Genomic DNA, 23,127 nt, shown 5'->3' with positions numbered 1-23,127 from the left:
CTGTTCCTCTACCCCCTCTCTCTCCCTCGTCTCTTTCTCTCTCTCTGTTCCTCTCCCTCGTCTCTTTGTCTCCCTTCCCTCCCTCCTCTCTCTGACCATCAATAAGACCCTGCTACCCTGTCTACCGCTCTATTAAAGACCTCTCCTAGAGCTATGGATTTGTATTACACTACCCTGTGGAGATGATTGTGTGTGTGTGTGTGTGTGTGTGTGTGTGTGTGTGTGTGTGTGTGTGTAAGTGGTGGGGATTACTAGGGACGTCTCGATATGATATTATCACGATACTTAGGTACCAATACATTAAAGGCTTTTTGGAGTCACTGTGTGTTCCACTGTGTGTTGTGTATTCTCTGTGTGTCTGGGCAGTCACTGTGTGTCGTCTGTCCGTCAGTTAGAAGGTCTGTCTGTGTGTCTGGGCAGTCACTGTGTGTTCTGTCCTTCAGTTAGAAGGTCTGTCTGTGTGTCTGGGCAGTCACTGTGTGTTCTGTCCTTCAGTTAGAAGGTTTGTCTGTGTGTCTGGGCAGTCACTGTGTTCCACTGTGTGTTGTCTGTCCTTCAGTTAGAAGGTCTGTCTGTGTGTCTGGGCAGTCATTGTGTTCCACTGTGTGTTGTCTGTCCGTCAGTTAGAAGGTCTGTCTGTGTGTCTGGGCAGTCACTGTGTGTTGTGTCTTCTCTGTGTGTCTGGGCAGTCACTGTGTGTTCCACTGTGCGTTGTCTGTCCTTCAGTTAGAAGGTCTGTCTGTGTGTCTGGGCAGTCACTGTGTGTTCCACTGTGTGTTGTCTGTCCTTCAGTTAGAAGGTATGTCTGTGTGTCTGGGGAGCGAGAGGGTTTGGTAAAGAGTTGGCACAATTCTGGCTCGCAATTACAAGCTGTAGATTGTATTAGACTTTTAAGTTAAAACAGGACGTTCGCATATGATGTTGAGCGTAGAAGTGATCATTTGAAACAGGTGCTATATGCTCGATTTAAAGTTATTTGGCATCTTTAGTTAGTTATGATACAAACCCCCATGATCCAACGACAGGCTAATGATGATTTGAGAAAGTCACACAATAAACAACCTCTTGCTCTCTGTTCCTTGCCTCAGGCTGCACACGCTGGTTTCTCTCATCAAGTGATCATAGTTTCACCCATCAGACTCTTCTCATTGTAATCTTGTCTTTACTAATATGTCAAAATGGTTTGGATTTAGAACGGCCCATTATCCAATGGGCAGGAGCAGAGGCAGAGGGGTAACATCCCTGTAATCAGTATACACTGGGAAAGAAAATGGAGGCCACTTTTCCTACGGTTTGTCAACCAGGTCGGCTCCTCCGGGTTCTATAACAACAATATGTCACGTTCGTCGAATGGAGGAGACCAAGGAACAGCGTGATGTGAATACATTCTTCTTATTTACCAAAAACGAACGTGATGCTATGTATATATATGTATATATATATATAATGTATATAAACAAGTGCAGACACAGGCAACTAACCATAGACAATAACCCACAATAACCCGCAGCCTCTCGTTGCGTGACAGCCGATATTCTGCCCAAACTCTGCATGCCGTGGGGCTCTCCTACTCAAGAGCGTCATTTAGAATAACCAAGTCTGTTTCGGGAACATCGATCGTCGTAATATGTCTTCACAACTTAAAACATATTTCATTAGACTGTTGACAGGCCCTTCTCCTCTGCACGCTGGAGAAAGGAACGAAGAAGAGAGAGGAGGACATGGAAATGTACGGTGGTGAGATATTCTGTCGCTAAAGGTAATGTGTCAGCCTATTAATTATCAAAATATAAACACATCCCCAATTAGTATATTGAAAATCAAATACAAATGCAATATGATTGTAGACTAACTTTGTAAGCCGCCCGACTAATCAATGAACCAACAGCAACCGTCTAGGCCTATACATTCTCTCCCATCAGGTAACCAGTCCATCTAGTATGGGCCTATCTATACATTCTCTCCCATCATGTAACCAGTCCATCTAGTATGGGCCTTTACATTCTCTCCCATCAGGTAACCAGTCCATCTAGTATGGGCCTATCTATACATTCTCTCCCATCAGGTAACCAGTCCATCTAGTATGGGCCTATACATTCTCTCCCATCAGGTAACCAGTCCATCTAGTATGGGCCTTTACATTCTCTCCCATCAGGTAACCAGTCCATCTAGTATGGGCCTTTACATTCTCTCCCATCAGGTAACCAGTCCATCTAGTATGGGCCTATACATTCTCTCCCATCAGGTAACCAGTCCATCTAGTATGGGCCTATACATTCTCTCCCATCAGGTAACCAGTCCATCTAGTATGGGCCTTTACATTCTCTCCCATCAGGTAACCAGTCCATCTAGTATGGGCCTTTACATTCTCTCCCATCAGGTAACCAGTCCATCTAGTATGGGCCTTTACATTCTCTCCCATCAGGTAACCAGTCCATCTAGTATGGGCCTTTACATTCTCTCCCATCAGGTAACCAGTCCATCTAGTATGGGCCTATACATTCTCTCCCATCAGGTAACCAGTCCATCTAGTATGGGCCTTTACATTCTCTCCCATCAGGTAACCAGTCCATCTAGTATGGGCCTTTACATTCTCTCCCATCAGGTAACCAGTCCATCTAGTATGGGCCTATACATTCTCTCCCATCAGGTAACCAGTCCATCTAGTATAGGCCTATACATTCTCTCCCATCAGGTAACCAGTCCATCTATGTGACGTAGAAGTCCGTCACTGGCCGTGGGCAGCATTTGGTTCTTTAACGCACACACATATTCATCACTCCTCCCTGCGCCATTATAAGATAAGTTAACAATGTGGGTCGACACACAAATTAACTTCTGTCTTGGTGCATGCATTTCACACTTGTCAATGTTCATATTTGAGAGATACAATAATTATTATACTTATCAATGTTGTGGATGAGCGCATTGTTTGTTTGTTCTGTTCCTCTCTCTCCATCTCTGTAGCTTCCGGGTATGTTGGAAAAGGACCCGAACTAAGGGAATTGGGTTGGCTTTATAGTGCCTGTCCCAAATGGCTCATTAATGAATATGGGCATATTGAAAGATATTGTCAGTAGTGATGTAATGTTGTAAATGTTATGTTGTGATATTGTTTAAAACCGTGTTGCAATGTATATCCTTTAGTATGTTTAGTTCATGGAAAATGTAGGTTTGTATTGTTAATTGATTAATTAATTATGGTTAATTGTTCTGAGGGGAGGGGCTAGCCCTACAAAAGGAGCCTCTCTTTCAGTCATGAAGAGGCAGCTTGGATTGAGCTGTGGATGGGGCAGCATTGTTTTTAAGTTGTCCCATAAGGTAGATGTTGATGGCAGTACTGTTGTTTTTTGTTCCGGAATCACTTGTAAATAAACACCTTTGCACAGAAGAACTTTTGCGGTTCCGCCATCTTTTTATTTTGATAGAGGTTAGGTTATCCAGTTTAGCCTTCTGGCCTACTCTACGTGACAATCTAGTATAGGCCTATACATTCTCTCCCATCAGGTAACCAGTCCATCTAGTATGGGCCTATACATTCTCTCCCATCAGGTAACCAGTCCATCTAGTATGGGCCTTTACATTCTCTCCCATCAGGTAACCAGTCCATCTAGTATGGGCCTATACATTCTCTCCCATCAGGTAACCAGTCCATCTAGTATGGGCCTTTACATTCTCTCCCATCAGGTAACCAGTCCATCTAGTATAGGCCTTTACATTCTCTCCCATCAGGTAACCAGTCCATCTAGTATAGGCCTATCTATACATTCTCTCCCATCAGGTAACCAGTCCATCTAGTATGGGCCTATCTATACATTCTCTCCCATCAGGTAACCAGTCCATCTAGTATGGGCCTTTACATTCTCTCCCATCAGGTAACCAGTCCATCTAGTATGGGCCTTTACATTCTCTCCCATCAGGTAACCAGTCCATCTAGTATGGGCCTTTACATTCTCTCCCATCAGGTAACCAGTCCATCTAGTATGGGCCTATACATTCTCTCCCATCAGGTAACCAGTCCATCTAGTATAGGCCTATCTATACATTCTAGAAACCACATCCACAATGACCATGTGTTCCACTCAGTTTCAACTTGCTGTTGAACTTCTTTCTTCAAATTGATCATCACAGTGAGGTGAGTTATAAAAGCAGGATACTGTTTGGATGATCCGTGTTTGATGTGATTTTAGATTGTATTTGCATTGATGTCAGAGTGGTTAGACGAACAATAGAGCCCTGAGTACCAGGCCATTAGGACCTGATGGAGGGACAATAGAGCCCTGAGTACCAGAATATTAGGACCTGATGGAGGGACAATAGAGCCCTGAGTACCAGGCCATTAGGACCTGATGGAGGGACAATAGAGCCCTGAATACCAGAATATTAGGACCTGATGGAGGGACAATAGAGCCCTGAGTACCCGACCATTAGGATCTGATGGAGGGACAATAGAGCCCTGAGTACCAGGCCATTAGGACCTGATGGAGGGACAATAGAGCTCTGAGTACCAGACCATTATGACCTGATGGAGGGACAATAGAGCCCTGAGTACCAGACCATTAGGATCTGATGGAGGGACAATAGAGCCCTGAGTACCAGGCCATTATGACCTGATGGAGGGACAATAGAGCTCTGAGTACCAGACCATCATGACCTGATGGAGGGACAATAGAGCCCTGAGTACCAGACCATTAGGATCTGATGGAGGGACAATAGAGCCCTGAGTACCAGAACATTATGACCTGATGGAGGGACAATAGAGCCCTGAGTACCAGACCATTATGACCTGATGGAGGGACAATAGAGCCCTGAGTACCAGGTCATTAGGATCTGATGGAGGGACAATAGAGCCCTGAGTACCAGGTCATTAGGACTTGCTGGTAGTTAGAGCCCTGAGTACCAGGCCATTATGACCTGATGGAGGAACAATAGAGCCCTGAGTACCAGACCATTAGGATCTGATGGAGGGACAATAGAGCCCTGAGTACCAGGTCATTAGGACTTGCTGGTAGTTAGAGCCCTGAGTACCAGGCCATTATGACCTGATGGAGGAACAATAGAGCCCTGAGTACCAGGCCATTAGGACCTGCTGGTAGTTAGAGCCCTCAGTACCAGGCCATTAGCTGGTCGTTAGCGATATGGGTACTAACAACACATGTCTTGAGTGTAGAAGAGGAGATCACAGTGACTCAACAATCATGTGGAACTTGACTGCGGTCCTGACTAATGACTGTCGGTGTGGCGGTAATATGGTCCCGACAACAGCCCTACACGACGCCACAGTGGGGAAACACCCCGTTGGTAAGACCCACCACGGGAAAGGCATAGAAGTGTGACAGTTGGTGTTTAGTAAAATCAACAGCCCTACATGTGTGGTCGTTGGTGTTTAGTAAAATCAACAGCCCTAGATGTGTGGTCGTAGTGTTTAGTAAAATCAACAGCCCAAGATGTGTGGTCGTTGGTGTTTAGTAAAATCAACAGCCCTAGATGTGTGGTCGTTGGTGTTTAGTAAAATCAACAGCCCAAGATGTGTGGTCGTTGGTGTGCAGTAAAATCAACAGCCCAAGATGTGTGGTCGTAGTGTTTAGTAAAATCAACAGCCCAAAATGTGTGGTCGTAGTGTTTAGTAAAATCAACAGACCTAGATGTGTGGTCGTAGTGTTTAGTAAAATCAACAGCCCTAGATGTGTGGTCGTAGTGTTTAGTAAAATCAACAGCCCAAGATGTGTGGTCGTTGGTGTTTAGTAAAATCAACAGCCCTAGATGTGTGGCCGTTGGTGTGCAGTAAAATCAACAGCCCTAGATGTGTGGCCGTTGGTGTGCAGTAAAATCAACAGCCCTAGATGTGTGGCCGTTGGTGTGCAGTAAAATCAACAGCCCAAGATGTGTGGTCGTTGGTGTTTAGTAAAATCAACAGCCCTAGATGTGTGGCCGTTGGTGTGCAGTAAAATCAACAGCCCTAGATGTGTGGCCGTTGGTGTGCAGTAAAATCAACAGCCCTAGATGTGTGGTCGTAGTGTTTAGTAAAATCAACAGCCCAAGATGTGTGGCCGTTGGTGTGTAGTAAAATCAACAGCCCTAGATGTGTGGCAGTTGGTGTGCAGTAAAATCAACAGCCCTAGATGTGTGGCCGTTGGTGTGCAGTAAAATCAACAGCCCTAGATGTGTGGCCGTTGGTGTGCAGTAAAATCAACAGCTGCTCATTGTGAGAGAGAGAGAGAGATGCACCGGTCTTCTCAGATGCACCATTTGACTTTTGGCTGCACTTCCACTAACAGCGGTTGCAGTTCTCTCTGCTAACCCTCGTCCCCGGAGCACTGACCATTACCAGCAGACAGCCCTACACTAACCCATAACCTGTCTGTGTCATGATCTGGTCAGCAGGGGCCAAGCAGGCAAGGACTGGCCATACAGCCTGACTGGGATGGAATCAGCATGGCTCTTGGTGAAGAGACAAGCACCACTCAGCCCTGTATAACCCCACACACAGTGCCAGTCAGTCAGTCCAGAATCTGTGTATGACTCAATGGTCTGAGAGAGAGAGACCAGAGAGAGAAAGAGAGAGAGATATATAGAGAGAAGGACGTGCAGATCGAGAGAGGAGGAAGTGCAGAAAGAGAGAGAGAGAGGTAGAGAGAGAGAGGTGAGGAAGAGCAGAGAGAGAGAGAGAGGCAGAGAGAGAGTGTGAGAGAGACAGAGAGAGAGTGAGACAGAGAGAGAGGCAGAGAGACAGAGAGAGATAGAGAGAGACAGAGCGAGAGAGAGAGACACAGAGAGAGAGAGACAGAGACAGACAGAGAGAGAGAGAGGGAGAGAGAGAGAGAGAGAGAGGAGGCCATCTGGGTGCTCCCGTCTTCTGTTGACCCATCTAAAGGCTTGGAGGAGGGCAGAGGACCAGAACTACTAGACTACGTCCCAAATGGCACCCTATTCCCTTCATAGTGCCCTATTTTTAACCAGGGCTGGTCCATAGTGCCGGTCCATAGTGCCGGTCCATAGGGCCGGTCCATAGGGCCGGTCCATAGAGCCGGTCCATAGTGCCGGTCCATAGGGCCGGTCCATAGTGCCGGTCCATAGTGCCCTATTTTTAACCAGGGCTGGTCCATAGTGCCGGTCCATAGTGCCGGTCCATAGTGCCCTATTTTTAACCAGGGCTGGTCCATAGTGCCGGTCCATAGTGCCGGTCCATAGGGCCGGTCCATAGAGCCGGTCCATAGTGCCGGTCCATAGGGCCGGTCCATAGTGCCGGTCCATAGTGCCGGTCCATAGTGCCGGTCCATAGTGCCGGTCCATAGGGCCGGTCCATAGTGCCGGTCCATAGTGCCGGTCCATAGTGCCGGTCCATAGGGCCGGTCCATAGAGCCGGTCCGTAGTGCCGGTCCGTAGAGCCGGTCCGTAGAGCCGGTCCGTAGGGCCGGTCCGTAGGGCCGGTCCGTAGTGCCCGTCCGTAGTGCCGTACGTAGGGAATAGGGTGCCTTTTGGGACACATCCTAGTAGTTCTGGTGCTTATCAAGCTGCTAGGGGACTGTGGTTCAACTCCAACGTGCCTAAACCAATTCAAGTAAGACAACATGATCAGGAACAAGGTCAGCTATTCCAGGAAATGTCTTTTTTTTATGTCAATATTATTTCCATGTTGGAGGGAGGCTGATCTGTACTAAGCTGAACATCTTCAGAAGACACACTGAACAACGTCTAATAACACTGATCTTGGGAGGAACCTGATGAGATGAAGTCTGTCGTCATGCCAAGCTGATGCTTAAACATCTCTCTTCCTCATCTAGCAGGCCTCTGTCAGGTTATAATACCTCATCTAGCAGGCCTCTGTCAGGTTATAATACCTCATCTAGCAGGCCTCTGTCAGGTTATAATACCTCATCTAGCAGGCCTCTGTCAGGTTCTAATACCTCATCTAGCAGGCCTCTGTCAGGTTATAATACCTCATCTAGCAGGCCTCTGTCAGGTTATAATACCTCATCTAGCAGGCCTCTGTCAGGTTATAATACCTCATCTAGCAGGCCTCTGTCAGGTTCTAATACCTCATCTAGCAGGCCTCTGTCAGGTTGTAATACCTCATCTAGCAGGCCTCTGTCAGGTTGTAATACCTCATCTAGCAGGCCTCTGTCAGGTTATAATACCTCATCTAGCAGGCCTCTGGCTCTGTCAGGTTATAATACCTCATCTAGCAGGCCTCTGGCTCTGTCAGGTTATAATACCTCATCTAGCAGGCCTCTGTCAGGTTATAATACCTCATCTAGCAGGTCTCTGTCAGGTTATAATACCTCATCTAGCAGGCCTCTGTCAGGTTATAATACCTCATCTAGCGGGCCTCTGTCAGGTTATAATACCTCATCTAGCAGGCCTCTGTCAGGTTGTAATACCTCATCTAGCAGGCCTCTGTCAGGTTATAATACCATATCTAGCAGGCCTCTGGCTCTGTCAGGTTATAATACCTCATCTAGCAGGCCTCTGTCAGGTTATAATACCTCATCTAGCGGGCCTCTGTCAGGTTATAATACCTCATCTAGCAGGCCTCTGTCAGGTTGTAATACCTCATCTAGCAGGCCTCTGTCAGGTTATAATACCTCATCTAGCAGGCCTCTGGCTCTGTCAGGTTATAATACCTCATCTAGCAGGCCTCTGTCAGGTTATAATACCTCATCTAGCGGGCCTCTGTCAGGTTATAATACCTCATCTAGCAGGCCTCTGTCAGGTTATAATACCTCATCTAGCAGGCCTCTGGCTCTGTCAGGTTGTAATACCTCATCTAGCAGACATATGGCTCTGTCAGGTTATAATACCTCATCTAGCAGGCCTCTGTCAGGTTATAATACCTCATCTAGCAGGCCTCTGGCTCTGTCAGGTTATAATACCTCATCTAGCAGGCCTCTGGCTCTGTCAGGTTATAATACCTCATCTAGCAGGCCTCTGTCAGGTTATAATACCTCATCTAGCAGGCCTCTGTCAGGTTATAATACCTCATCTAGCGGGCCTCTGTCAGGTTCTAATACCTCATCTAGCAGGCCTCTGTCAGGTTGTAATACCTCATCTCGCAGGCCTCTGTCAGGTTGTAATACCTCATCTAGCAGGCCTCTGTCAGGTTATAATACCTCATCTAGCAGGCCTCTGTCAGGTTCTAATACCTCATCTAGCAGGCCTCTGTCAGGTTGTAATACCTCATCTAGCAGGCCTCTGTCAGGTTGTAATACCTCATCTAGCAGGCCTCTGTCAGGTTATAATACCTCATCTAGCAGGCCTCTGTCAGGTTATAATACCTCATCTAGCAGGCCTCTGTCAGGTTCTAATACCTCATCTAGCAAGCCTCTGTTAGGTTATAATACCTCATCTAGCAGGCCTCTGTCAGGTTATAATACCTCATCTAGCAGACCTCTGTCAGGTTATAATACCTCATCTAGCAGGCCTCTGTCAGGTTATAATACCTCATCTAGCAGGCCTCTGGCTCTGTCAGGTTATAATACCTCATCTAGCAGGCCTCTGGCTCTGTCAGGTTATAATACCTCATCTAGCAGGCCTCTGTCAGGTTATAATACCTCATCTAGCAGGTCTCTGTCAGGTTATAATACCTCATCTAGCAGGCCTCTGTCAGGTTATAATACCTCATCTAGCGGGCCTCTGTCAGGTTATAATACCTCATCTAGCAGGCCTCTGGCTCTGTCAGGTTATAATACCTCATCTAGCAGGCCTCTGTCAGGTTATAATACCTCATCTAGCAGGCCTCTGGCTCTGTCAGGTTATAATACCTCATCTAGCAGGCCTCTGGCTCTGTCAGGTTATAATACCTCATCTAGCAGGCCTCTGTCAGGTTATAATACCTCATCTACCAGGCCTCTGGCTCTGTCAGGTTGTAATACCTCATCTAGCAGGCCTCTTGTCAGGTTATAATACCTCATCTAGCAGGCCTCTGTCAGGTTGTAATACCTCATCTACCTACTGATTTTACATGCCAATTTGTTTTCCTGGTCCAAGATATGTTTGTGCTGTCTTGTCCCACTTTTGACAATGGCCATAGGAGTTGGTCAGACAGCACACACAGATCTGAAACCAGGCCAACGTCTGTCAGGATGTTTCAGCCATGTACCATGTACCAAATCTGTCATGATGTTTCAGCCATGTACCATGTACTGTCTCTGTCAGGATGTTTCAGCCATGTACCATGTACTGTATCTGTCAGGATGTTTCAGCCATGTACTGTCTCTGTCAGGATGTTTCAGCCATGTACCATGTACTATATCTGTCAGGATGTTTCAGTCATGTACCATGTACTGTCTCTGTCAGGATGTTTCAGTCATGTACCATGTACTGTATCTGTGAGGATGTTTCAGCCATGTACCATGTACTGTCTCTGTCAGGATGTTTCAGCCATGTACCATGTACTATATCTGACAGGATGTTTCAGCCATGTACTGTATCTGTCAGGATGTTTCAGCCATGTACCATGTACTATATCTGACAGGATGTTTCAGCCATGTACCATCTACTGTCTCTGTCAGGATGTTTCAGCTATGTTCTATATCTGTCAGGATGTTTCAGCCATGTACCATGTACTATATCTGTCAGGATGTTTCAGCCATGTACCATCTACTGTCTCTGTCAGGATGTTTCAGACATGTACTGTATCTGTCAGGATGTTTCAGCCATGTACCATGTACTATATCTGTCAGGATGTTTCAGCCATGTACCATGTACTATATCTGACAGGATGTTTCAGCCATGTACTGTATCTGTCAGGATGTTTCAGCCATGTACCATGTACTATATCTGACAGGATGTTTCAGCCATGTACCATGTACTATATCTGACAGGATGTTTCAGCCATGTACCATGTACTATATCTGTCAGGATGTTTCAGTCATGTACCATGTACTGTCTCTGTCAGGATGTTTCAGTCACGTACCATGTTCTATATCTGTCAGGATGGTTCAGCCATGTACCATGTACTGTATCTGTCAGGATGTTTCAGTCATGTACCATGTACTGTATCTGTCAGGATGTTTCAGTCACGTACCATGTTCTATATCTGTCAGGATGGTTCAGTCATGTACCATGTTCTATATCTGTCAGGATGGTTCAGCCATGTACCATGTTCTATATCTGTCAGGATGGTTCAGCCATGTACCATGTACTATATCTGTCAGGATGTTTCAGCCATGTACCATGTACTGTATCTGTCAGGATGTTTCAGCCATGTACCATGTTCTATATCTGTCAGGATGGTTCAGTCATGTACCATGTACTGTATCTGTCAGGATGTTTCAGTCATGTACCATGTACTGTATCTGTCAGGATGTTTCAGTCATGTACTATATCTGTCAGGATGTTTCAGAAATGTACCATGTACTGTATCTGTCAGGATGTTTCAGTCATGTACCATGTACTGTATCTGTCAAGATGTTTCAGTCATGTACCATGTACTGTATCTGTCAAGATGTTTCAGACATGTACCATGTACTGTATCTGTCAGGATGTTTCAGCCATGTACCATGTACTATATCTGTCAGGATGTTTCAGCCATGTACCATGTACTGTATCTGTCAGGATGTTTCAGCCATGTACTGTATCTGTCAGGATGTTTCAGTCATGTACCATGTACTGTATCTGTCAAGATGTTTCAGTCATGTACCATGTACTGTATCTGTCAAGATGTTTCAGACATGTACCATGTACTGTATCTGTCAGGATGTTTCAGTCATGTACCATGTACTGTATCTGTCAGGATGTTTCAGCCATGTACTGTATCTGTCAGGATGTTTCAGACATGTACCATGTACTATATCTGTCAGGATGTTTCAGCCATGTACCATGTACTGTCTCTGTCAGGATGTTTCAGCCATGTACCATGTACTATATCTGTCAGGATGTTTCAGCCATGTACCATGTACTATATCTGTCAGGATGTTTCAGCCATGTACCATGTACTGTATCTGTCAGGATGTTTCAGCCATGTACCATGTACTGTCTCTGTCAGGATGTTTCAGCCATGTACTATATCTGTCAGGATGTTTCAGTCATGTACCATGTACTATATCTGTCAGGATGTTTCAGCCATGTACCATGTACTGTCTCTGTCAGGATGTTTCAGCCATGTACTATATCTGTCAGGATGTTTCAGTCATGTACCATGTACTATATCTGTCAAGATGTTTCAGCCATGTACCATGTACTGTATCTGTCAGGATGTTTCAGCCATGTACCATGTACTATATCTGTCAGGATGTTTCAGCCATGTACCATGTACTGTATCTGTCAGGATGTTTCAGCCATGTACCATGTACTGTATCTGTCAGGATGTTTCAGCCATGTACCATGTACTATATCTGTCAGGATGTTTCACCCATGTACCATGTACTATATCTGTCGGGATGTTTCAGTCATGTACCATGTACTGTATCTGTCAGGATGTTTCAGCCATGTACCATGTACTATATCTGTCAGGATGTTTCAGCCATGTACCATGTACTGTCTCTGTCAGGATGTTTCAGCCATGTACTATATCTGTCAGGATGTTTCAGCCATGTACCATGTACTGTATCTGTCAGGATGTTTCAGCCATGTACCATGTACTATATCTGTCAGGATGTTTCAGTCATGTACTGTATCTGTCAGGATGTTTCAGCCATGTACTGTATCTGTCAGGATGTTTCAGCCATGTACCATGTACTGTCTCTGTCATGATGTTTCAGCCATGTACCATGTACTGTATCTGTCAGGATGTTTCAGCCATGTACCATGTACTGTATCTGTCAGGATGTTTCAGCCATGTACTGTATCTGTCAGGATGTTTCAGTCATGTACCATGTACTGTATCTGTCAGGATGTTTCAGCCATGTACCATGTACTGTATCTGTCAGGATGTAACAGCCATGTACCATGTACTGTCTCTGTCATGATGTTTCAGCCATGTACCATGTACTGTATCTGTCAGGATGTTTCAGCCATGTACCATGTACTGTATCTGTCAGGATGTTTCAGCCATGTACTGTATCTGTCAGGATGTTTCAGCCATGTACCATGTACTGTATCTGTCAGGATGTTTCAGCCATGTACCATGTACTGTATCTGTCAGGATGTTTCAGCCATGTACCATGTACTGTATCTGTCAGGATGTAACAGCCATGTACCATGTACTGTCTCTGTCAGGATGTTTCAGCCATGTACCATGTACTGTCTCTGTCAGGATGTTTCAGCCATGTACCATGTACTGTCTCTGTCAGGATGTTTCAGCCATGTACCATGTACTGTCTCTGTCAGGATGTTTCAGCCATGTACCATGTACTGTATCTGTCAGGATGTTTCAGCCATGTACCATGTACTGTATCTGTCAGGATGTTTCAGCCATGTACTATGTACTATATCTGTCAGGATGTTTCAGCCAAACAATCTTCTCTGTTCAACATCGTTTTTATGAGATTTTAATCATCAAATATACTTTTATTTTTTAAATGTCGATATTCAGCGAAAGCTGTTGCCACAGCCGTACCGCGGTGTGAAAGATCAATGCCTGTCAACGCCAGACATTTTGGCACATTTTTCATCAGATAAAATAGGCCTACAGATGGCGAATCCACACAGACTACAGATGGCCAACAGTTGTGGAGCTTTATAATTATAAGCCTTTACAGTAGTGCATTATAACATGTTCATCCTAAAAATAAAGCCGAGATATGTATTGTATAACTCTGAGAGTGCCCTTTTCCTCACCCTGACAGCATTGTCACGATATCTATCGTGTTACACAGAACGTGTTGTCATCCGTTGCACTTTGTCTTTCATTGACTTAATGTGTTAATATACAACAAAGAGTTGCTCACAGCCTCACACCTGAGCCCCAACACCGCTCTGGAAACACTGGACATTATCCCCCTTGACCCGGTTCTGGGAGCGAGGCCCGTCTCTGAGAGAAGCAGTGCAGCGTGGGAGAGGAAGGCCTGTGAAGGGAAGACGAGACGTCATCCCAACTACTAATGACCTCACAGTGACTGGCTCTCCTCTCTGTCGTCCACAGGGCTCTCTGAAAGGAACAACACAGTTCCCGAGTCCCAAATGACATCCTATTCCCTGAATAGTGCACTACTTTTGACCAGAGCCTGTAGGATAGTGCACTATGTAGGGAATAGAGTGTCACTTGGGACTCCCATGGCCCTGAGGTTCTGTCACACTGAGAGAGACAACTCAGAGAGAGAGAGACAGAGAGAGACAGAGAAAGAGAGAGAGACAGAGAGAGAGAGAGAGAGAGAGAGAAAATGAGGGAGATATAAAGAGAGAGAGAGTGAGATTGAGAGAGGGGGGGGTGAGAGAGAGAAAGAGAGAGTGAGAGAGAGAAAGCGAGAGATGGGGGGGTAGAGAGGGAGAGAGACACACTCATTAATGTAAAAGACACAGCAGTGTCTTAACATTGACAGGCAGCATCGTGCCAGGCAGCATCGTGCCAGGCAGCATCGTGCCAGGCAGCATCGTGCCAGGCAGCATCGTGCCAGGCAGCATCGTGCCAGGCAGCATCGAGCCAGGCAGCATCGAGCCAGGCAGCATCGTGCCAGGCAGCATCGTGCCAGGCAGCATCGTGCCAGGCAGCATCGTGCCAGGCAGCATCGAGCCAGGCAGCATCGTGCCAGGCAGCATCGTGCCAGGCAGCATCGTGCCAGGCAGCATCGTGCCAGGCAGCATCGTGCCAGGCAGCATCGTGCCAGACAGCATCGTGCCAGGCAGCATCGTGCCAGGCAGCATCGTGCCAGACAGCATCGTGCCAGGCCCTCCAGACTCCTGATGTTCTGATCTACACCCCAGGATAAAACCATTATGGAAATTCAACATGACTCATTCCCCTCACACACATCATTAGATCTTAAACATCTCTGGCCTCAGAGACTCCTCCCTCGTCTTCTCTACAGACTCCTCCCTCGTCTCCTCTACAGACTCCTCCCTCGTCTTCTCTACAGACTCCTCCCTCGTCTCCTCTACAGACTCCTCCCACGTCTTCTCTACAGACTCCTCCCTCGTCTCCTCTACAGACTCCTCCCTCGTCTCCACTACAGACTCCTCCCTCGTCTCCTCTACAGACTCCTCCCTCGTCTCCACTACAGACTCCTCCCTCGTCTCCTCTACAGACTCCTCCCTCGTCTCCTCTACAGACTCCTCCCTCGTCTCCACTACAGACTCCTCCCTCGTCTCCTCTACAGACTCCTCCCTCGTCTCCTCTACAGACTCCTCCCACGTCTTCTCTACAGACTCCTCCCTCGTCTTCTCTACAGACTCCTCCCTCGTCTCCTCTACAGACTCCTCCCACGTCTTCTCTACAGACTCCTCCCTCATCTTCTCTAGACTCCTCCCTCGTCTCCTCTACAGACTCCTCCCTCGTCTTCTGTACAGACTCCTCCCTCGTCTTCTCTACAGACTCCTCCCTCGTCTTCTCTACATACTCCTCCCTCGTCTTCTCTAGACTCCTCCCTCGTCTCCTCTACAGACTCCTCCCTCGTCTCCTCTACAGACTCCTCCCTCGTCTCCTCTACAGACTCCTCCCTCATCTTCTCTACAGACTCATCCCTCGTCTCCTCTACAGACTCCTCCCTCGTCTCCTCTACAGACTCCTCCCTCGTCTCCTCTACAGACTCCTCCCTCGTCTCCACTACAGACTCCTCCCTCGTCTCCTCTACAGACTCCTCCCTCGTCTCCACTACAGACTCCTCCCTCGTCTCCTCTACAGACTCCTCCCTCGTCTCCACTACAGACTCCTCCCTCGTCTCCTCTACAGACTCATCCCTCGTCTCCTCTACAGACACCTCCCTCGTCTCCTCTACAGACTCCTCCCTCGTCTCCTCTACAGACTCCTCCCTTGTCGCCTCTACAGACTCCTCCCTCGTCTTCTCTACAGTCCACAGTATTGTAGGTGACTAATGGATGTGTAGAGATGGGAAGTAAAGCCTCCATTTATTACCGCCTGAGTCAGAGGAGAGGGAAACAGGAGGGAAGGAGAGGAGGAGGGAAGAAGAGAAGGAGGACATTTTGATGGAGAGTGCTTAACGACCTGACACCCTGAGAGATGTTCACCAGCCTCTCCCGGCTCTGACATTACAACACAGGCACATATCTCAGAGGAAAACCTCACCAGTCCTTCCTACAGACTAGACAAGACAGCAAGCCCCCCCCCCCCCCTCGTCGTTAAAGTTCCAACAGCATGTCGTTTAGCGATCCTAAAACTATTTGACTTCTGATTGCATCAGGTACCAGACTCCTCTACGTTGCTGCTTCAGGTACCAGACTCCTCTACTTTGCTGCTTCAGGTACCAGACTCCTCTACTTTGCTGCTTCAGGTACCAGACTCCTCTACTTTGCTGCTTCAGGTACCAGACTCCTCTACTTTGCTGCTTCAGGTACCAGACTCCTCTACTTTGCTGCTTCAGGTACCAGACTCCTCTACTTTGCTGCTTCAGGTACCAGACTCCTCTACTTTGCTGCTTCAGGTACCAGACTCCTCTACTTTGCTGCTTCAGGTACCAGACTCCTCTACTTTGCTGCTTCAGGTACCAAACTCCTCTACTTTGCTACTTCAGGTACCAGGCTCCTCTACGTTGCTGCTTCAGGTACCAGACTCCTCTACTTTGCTGCTTCAGGTACCAGACTCCTCTACGTTGCTACTTCATGTACCAGACTCCTCTACTTTGCTGCTTCAGGTACCAGACTCCTCTACTTTGCTGCTTCAGGTACCAGACTCCTCTACTTTGCTACTTCAGGTACCAGACTCCTCTACTTTGCTACTTCAGGTACCAGACTCCTCTACGTTGCTGCTTCAGGTACCAGACTCCTCTACTTTGCTACTTCAGGTACCAGACTCCTCTACGTTGCTGCTTCAGGTACCAGACTCCTCTACTTTGCTGCTTCAAGTACCAGACTCCTCTACTTTGCTGCATCATGTACCAGACTCCTCTACGTTGCCTCTTCAGGTACCAGACTCCTCTACGTTGCTGCTTCAGGTACCAGACTCCTCTACTTTGCTACTTCAGGTACCAGACTCCTCTACTTTGCTACTTCAGGTACCAGACTCCTCTACGTTGCCTCTTCAGGTACCAGACTCCTCTACTTTGCTGCTTCAGGTACCAGACTCCTCTACTTTGCTACTTCAGGTACCAGACTCCTCTACTTTGCTGCTTCAGGTACCAGACTCCTCTACGTTGCCTCTTCAGGTACCAGACTCCTCTACGTTGCTGCTTCAGGTACCAGACTCCTCTACGTTGCTGCTTCAGGTACCAGACTCCTCTACTTTGCTGCTTCAGGTACCAGACTCCTCTACGTTGCTGCTTCAGGTACCAGACTCCTCTACTTTGCTGCTTCAGGTACCAGACTCCTCTACGTTGCTGCTTCAGGTACCAGACTCCTCTACTTTGCTGCTTCAGGTACCAGACTCCTCTACGTTGCTGCTTCAGGTACCAGACTCCTCTACTTTGCTGCTTCAGGTACCAGACTCCTCTACTTTGCTGCCTCAGGTACCAGACTCCTCTACTTTGCTGCTTCAGGTACCAGACTCCTCTACTTTGCTGCTTCAGGTACCAGACTCCTCTACTTTGCTGCTTCAGGTACCAGACTCCTCTACGTTGCTGCTTCAGGTACCCGACTCCTCTACGTTGAAGTATCTGGGCTGACTAAATCCACCTGCTGTCTACTACCAACTGTCAACTGGAGGACAATACCTCTATTAAACAGTGATTAAAAAACAACAGAACATATTTCACTAACTGACATGAAGGAGTGGAGTGACAACAGAATAATCCCTGTGAGGTCCTGAAGGCCACGTCTACAGTCTCTGTGTTGTCTCTGTACTCACCCACAGCAGCATGGAAAGCCTGACTGCCTCCGCAAAGGAACGCCATGGCAACAGTCAGACCGTAGTCTGGCACGTCAGAGAAGACTGTCCCTAGAGTCCGGCAGGACGAAACCACACGGACACCTGCTGTCCCAGGGCAGCTCTACCCCCGGCTTTTGGACAGTAGTGTCCTCCTGCACCATAGCAGCGTTACTAAGCCCTCAGCCCACAGCCCTGGCTGAGTACACCACGACGAACACACACACAGATAACGGGAGAACAACCCCGTCCAGTCAACCACATCTAGGTCCCCAATGTAATGCCTCTCGACAAGAGTAGAGAGAGAGATGTAGCTGGTGATCCCGTTATGTTGCCTCCTCCCTCCTCCTCCTCCTCCTCCTCCTCCTCCTCCCTCCTCCTCCTCCTCCAGAACACTACTAGTTACTCAGCACAGCACTTATACACACCAGACAAAGAGGACTGGAAGAGAAAGTGGAGCGCACAAATTCCAGAGGCGTTCTGCAGGTCGGAGCAGAGAAGAAGACAGGGATACAAATATAAAGAAGAAAAGAGGCACTTTGAATCTCTCCGTCTTCAGACCCTCTCCTGAATCTCTCTGTCTTCAGACCCTCTCCTGAATCTCTCTGTCTTCAGGCCCTCTCCTGAATCTCTCTGTCTTCAGGCCCTCTCCTGAATCTCTCTGTCTTCAGGCTCTCTCCTGAATCTCTCTGTCTTCAGGCCCTCTCCTGAATCTCCAATGTCTTCAGGCCCTCTCCTGAATATCTCTGTCTTCAGGCCCTCTCCTGAATATCTCTGTCTTCAGGCCCTCTCCTGAATATCTCTGTCTTCAGGCCCTCTCCTGAATATCTCTGTCTTCAGGCCCTCTCCTGAATCTCTCTGTCTTCAGGCCCTCTCCTGAATATCTCTGTCTTCAGGCCCTCTCCTGAATATCTCTGTCTTCAGGCCCTCTCCTGGGACACTCTGTCGTCGGGCCCTCTCCTGAATCTCTCTGTCATCGGGCCCTCTCCTGGGACACTCTGTCGTCGGGCCCTCTCCTGGGACACTGTCGTCGGGCCCTCTCCTGGGACACTCTGTCGTCGGGCCCTCTCCTGGGACACTCTGTCGTCGGGCCCTCTCCTGGGACACTCTGTCGTCGGGCCCTCTCCTGGGACACTCTGTCGTCGGGCCCTCTCCTGGGACACTCTGTCGTCGGGCCCTCTCCTGGGACACTCTGTCTTCAGATCCTGGGACTCTATGTCTTCAGATCCTCGGACTCTCTGTCTTCAGATCCTCGGACTCTCTGTCTTCAGATCCTGGGACTCTCTGTCTTCAGATCCAGGGACTCTCTGTCTTCAGATCCTGGGACTCTCCTCGGACTCTCTGTCTTCAGATCCTGGGACTCTATGTCTTCAGATCCTGGGACTCTCTGTCTTCAGATCCTGGGACACTCTGTCTTCAGATCCTGGGACTCTCTGTCTTCAGATCCTGGGACTCTCTGTCTTCAGATCCTGGGACTCTCTGTCTTCAGATCCTGGGACTCTCTGTCTTCAGATCCTCGGACTCTCTGTCTTCAGATCCTCGGACTCTCTGTCTTCAGATCCTCGGACTCTCTGTCTTCAGATCCTGGGACTCTCTGTCTTCAGATCCTCGGACTCTCTGTCTTCAGATCCTGGGACTCTCTGTCTTCAGATCCTGGGACTCTATGTCTTCAGATCCTGGGACTCTCTGTCTTCAGATCCTGGGACTCTCTGTCTTCAGATCCTCGGACTCTCTGTCTTCAGATCCTGGGACTCTCTGTCTTCAGATCCTGGGACTCTCTGTCTTCAGATCCTGGGACTCTCTGTCTTCAGATCCTGGGACTCTATGTCTTCAGATCCTGGGACTCTCTGTCTTCAGATCCTGGGACTCTCTGTCTTCAGATCCTGGGACTCTCTGTCTTCAGATCCTGGGACTCTCTGTCTTCAGATCCTGGGACTCTCTGTCTTCAGATCCTGGGACTCTCTGTCTTCAGATCCTGGGACTCTATGTCTTCAGATCCTGGGACTCTCTGTCTTCAGATCCTGGGACTCTCTGTCTTCAGATCCTCGGACTCTCTGTCTTCAGATCCTGGGACTCTCTGTCGTCGGGCCCTCTCCTCGGACTCTCTGTCTTCAGATCCTGGGACTCTCTGTCTTCAGATCCTCGGACTCTCTGTCTTCAGATCCTGGGACTCTCTGTCGTCGGGCCCTCTCCTCGGACTCTCTGTCTTCAGATCCTGGGACTCTCTGTCTTCAGATCCTCGGACTCTCTGTCTTCAGATCCTGGGACACTCTGTCGTCGGGCCCTCTCCTCGGACTCTCTGTCTTCAGATCCTGGGACTCTCTGTCTTCAGATCCTGGGACTCTCTGTCTTCAGATCCTCGGACTCTCTGTCTTCAGATCCTGGGACTCTCTGTCTTCAGATCCTGGGACTCTCTGTCTTCAGATCCTGGGACACTCTGTCTTCAGATCCTGGGACTCTCTGTCTTCAGATCCTCGGACTCTCTGTCTTCAGATCCTGGGACTCTCTGTCTTCAGATCCTGGGACTCTCTGTCTTCAGATCCTGGGACTCTCTGTCTTCAGATCCTGGGACTCTCTGTCTTCAGATCCTGGGACTCTCTGTCTTCAGATCCTGGGACTCTCTGTCTTCAGATCCTGGGACTCTCTGTCTTCAGATCCTGGGACTCTCTGTCTTCAGATCCTCGGACTCTCTGTCTTCAGATCCTGGGACTCTCTGTCTTCAGATCCTGGGACTCTCTGTCTTCAGATCCTCGGACTCTCTGTCTTCAGATCCTGGGACTCTCTGTCTTCAGATCCTGGGACTCTCTGTCTTCAGATCCTGGGACTCTCTGTCTTCAGATCCTCAGACTCTCTGTCTTCAGATCCTCGGACTCTCTGTCTTCAGATCCTGGGACTCTCTGTCTTCAGATCCTGGGACTCTCTGTCTTCAGATCCTGGGACTCTCTGTCTTCAGATCCTGGGACTCTCTGTCTTCAGATCCTGGGACTCTCTGTCTTCAGATCCTCGGACTCTCTGTCTTCAGATCCTGGGACTCTCTGTCTTCAGATCCTCGGACTCTCTGTCTTCAGATCCTGGGACTCTCTGTCTTCAGATCCTGGGACTCTCTGTCTTCAGATCCTCGGACTCTCCTCGGACTCTCTGTCTTCAGATCCTCGGACTCTCTGTCTTCAGATCCTGGGACTCTCTGTCTTCAGATCCTCGGACTCTCTGTCTTCAGATCCTGGGACTCTCTGTCTTCAGATCCTGGGACTCTCTGTCTTCAGATCCTCGGACTCTCTGTCTTCAGATCCTGGGACACTCTGTCTTCAGATCCTGGGACTCTCTGTCTTCAGATCCTGGGACTCTCTGTCTTCAGATCCTGGGACTCTCTGTCTTCAGATCCTGGGACTCTCTGTCTTCAGATCCAGGGACTCTCTGTCTTCAGATCCTGGGACTCTCTGTCTTCAGATCCAGGACTCTCTGTCTTCAGATCCTGGGACTCTCTGTCTTCAGATCCTCGGACTCTATGTCTTCAGATCCTGGGACTCTCTGTCTTCAGATCCTGGGACTCTCTGTCTTCAGATCCTGGGACTCTCTGTCTTCAGATCCAGGACTCTCTGTCTTCAGATCCTGGGACTCTCTGTCTTCAGATCCTCGGACTCTATGTCTTCAGATCCTGGGACTCTATGTCTTCAGATCCTCAGACTCTCTGTCTTCAGATCCAGGACACATGCGTGTCAGGACACATGCGTGTGAGACAGTACTGGACCAGAGTCGACTAGTCAGCTAGTCAGATACCACTGTGTCTGTCTGTGGTTCCCTAGACGCCACACGTTAGCAGAGAGAGGGAGTGGAGGAGAAGCCTGTGTGCTACTAAGTTTCTCTGAGCAGAGAGAGGGAGAAAAAGACTGTCCGACCCAATCAGCATGAAAGGAGAGTGGTGCACTGCACCTTGGGAGGATGTGGTGAGGTCTTTATTTTGAGCAGATGACCTCACACACTTTACAGTCCAACACATCACGCAACGAGAAAATCACCCCTAGTGTGTGTGTGTGTGTGTGTGTGTGTGTGTGTGTGTGTGTGTGTGTGTGTGTGTGTGTGTGTGTGTGAGTGTGTGAGTGAGTGAGTGAGTGAGTGAGTGAGTGAGTGAGTGAGTGAGTGAGTGAGAGGGTGATGCAGTAGAGTGTCCTGTCTGTTTTCAGCTGAGAGGAGAGTGGTGATGCAGTAGAGTGTCCTGTCTGTTTTCAGCTGAGAGGAGAGTGGTGATGCAGTAGAGTGTCCTGTCTGTTTTCAGCTGAGAGGAGAGTGGTGATGCAGTAGAGTGTCCTGTCTGTTTTCAGCTGATAGCAGAGTGGTGATGCAGTAGAGTGTCCTGTCTGTTTTCAGCTGAGAGGAGAGTGATGCAGTAGAGTGTCCTGTCTGTTTTCAGCTGAGAGGAGAGTGGTGATGCAGTAGAGTGTCCTGTCTGTTTTCAGCCGAGAGGAGGGTGAGGCAGTAGAGTGTCCTGTCTGTTTTCAGCTGAGAGGAGAGTGGTGATGCAGTAGAGTGTCCTGTCTGTTTTCAGCTGAGAGGAGAGTGGTGATGCAGTAGAGTGTCCTGTCTGTTTTCAGCTGAGAGGAGAGTGGTGCAGTAGAGTGTCCTGTCTGTTTTCAGCTGAGAGGAGAGTGATGCAGTAGAGTGTCCTGTCTGTTTTCAGCTGAGAGGAGGGTGATGCAGTAGAGTGTCCTGTCTGTTTTCAGCCGAGAGGAGAGTGGTGATGCAGTAGAGTGTCCTGTCTGTTTTCAGCTGAGAGGAGAGTGATGCAGTAGAGTGTCCTGTCTGTTTTCAGCTGAGAGGAGAGTGGTGATGCAGTAGAGTGTCCTGTCTGTTTTCAGCCGAGAGGAGGGTGATGCAGTAGAGTGTCCTGTCTGTTTTCAGCTGAGAGGAGAGTGGTGCAGTAGAGTGTCCTGTCTGTTTTCAGCTGAGAGGAGAGTGATGCAGTAGAGTGTCCTGTCTGTTTTCAGCTGAGAGGAGGGTGATGCAGTAGAGTGTCCTGTCTGTTTTCAGCCGAGAGGAGAGTGGTGATGCAGTAGAGTGTCCTGTCTGTTTTCAGCCGAGAGGAGAGTGGTGATGCAGTAGAGTGTCCTGTCTGTTTTCAGCTGAGAGGAGGGTGATGCAGTAGAGTGTCCTGTCTGTTTTCAGCTGAGAGGAGAGTGGTGATGCAGTAGAGTGTCCTGTCTGTTTTCAGCTGAGAGGAGAGTGGTGATGCAGTAGAGTGTCATGTCTGTTTTCAGCTGAGAGGAGAGTGGTGATGCAGT

The 23,127-nt window shown here is 48.3% G+C and overlaps 1 protein-coding gene across 1 annotated transcript in view; it reads right to left on the bottom strand.

The window, feature by feature from the left end:
• Positions 1-7,489, bottom strand: part of LOC135516572 (glutamate receptor-interacting protein 1-like) — a 233,758-nt gene extending 226,269 nt beyond the window's left edge. The window contains 1 exon segment of the mRNA XM_064940922.1: positions 7,150-7,489. Within this exon segment, the coding sequence (XP_064796994.1) occupies positions 7,150-7,489 (340 nt within the window).
• Between the last annotated feature and the right edge of the window lie 15,638 nt (positions 7,490-23,127).

Source organism: Oncorhynchus masou, chromosome 27 (assembly GCF_036934945.1).
Source record: "Oncorhynchus masou masou isolate Uvic2021 chromosome 27, UVic_Omas_1.1, whole genome shotgun sequence".
Lineage (NCBI taxonomy): Eukaryota > Metazoa > Chordata > Actinopteri > Salmoniformes > Salmonidae > Oncorhynchus > Oncorhynchus masou.
This window is presented reverse-complemented; position numbering and strand designations above follow the sequence as displayed.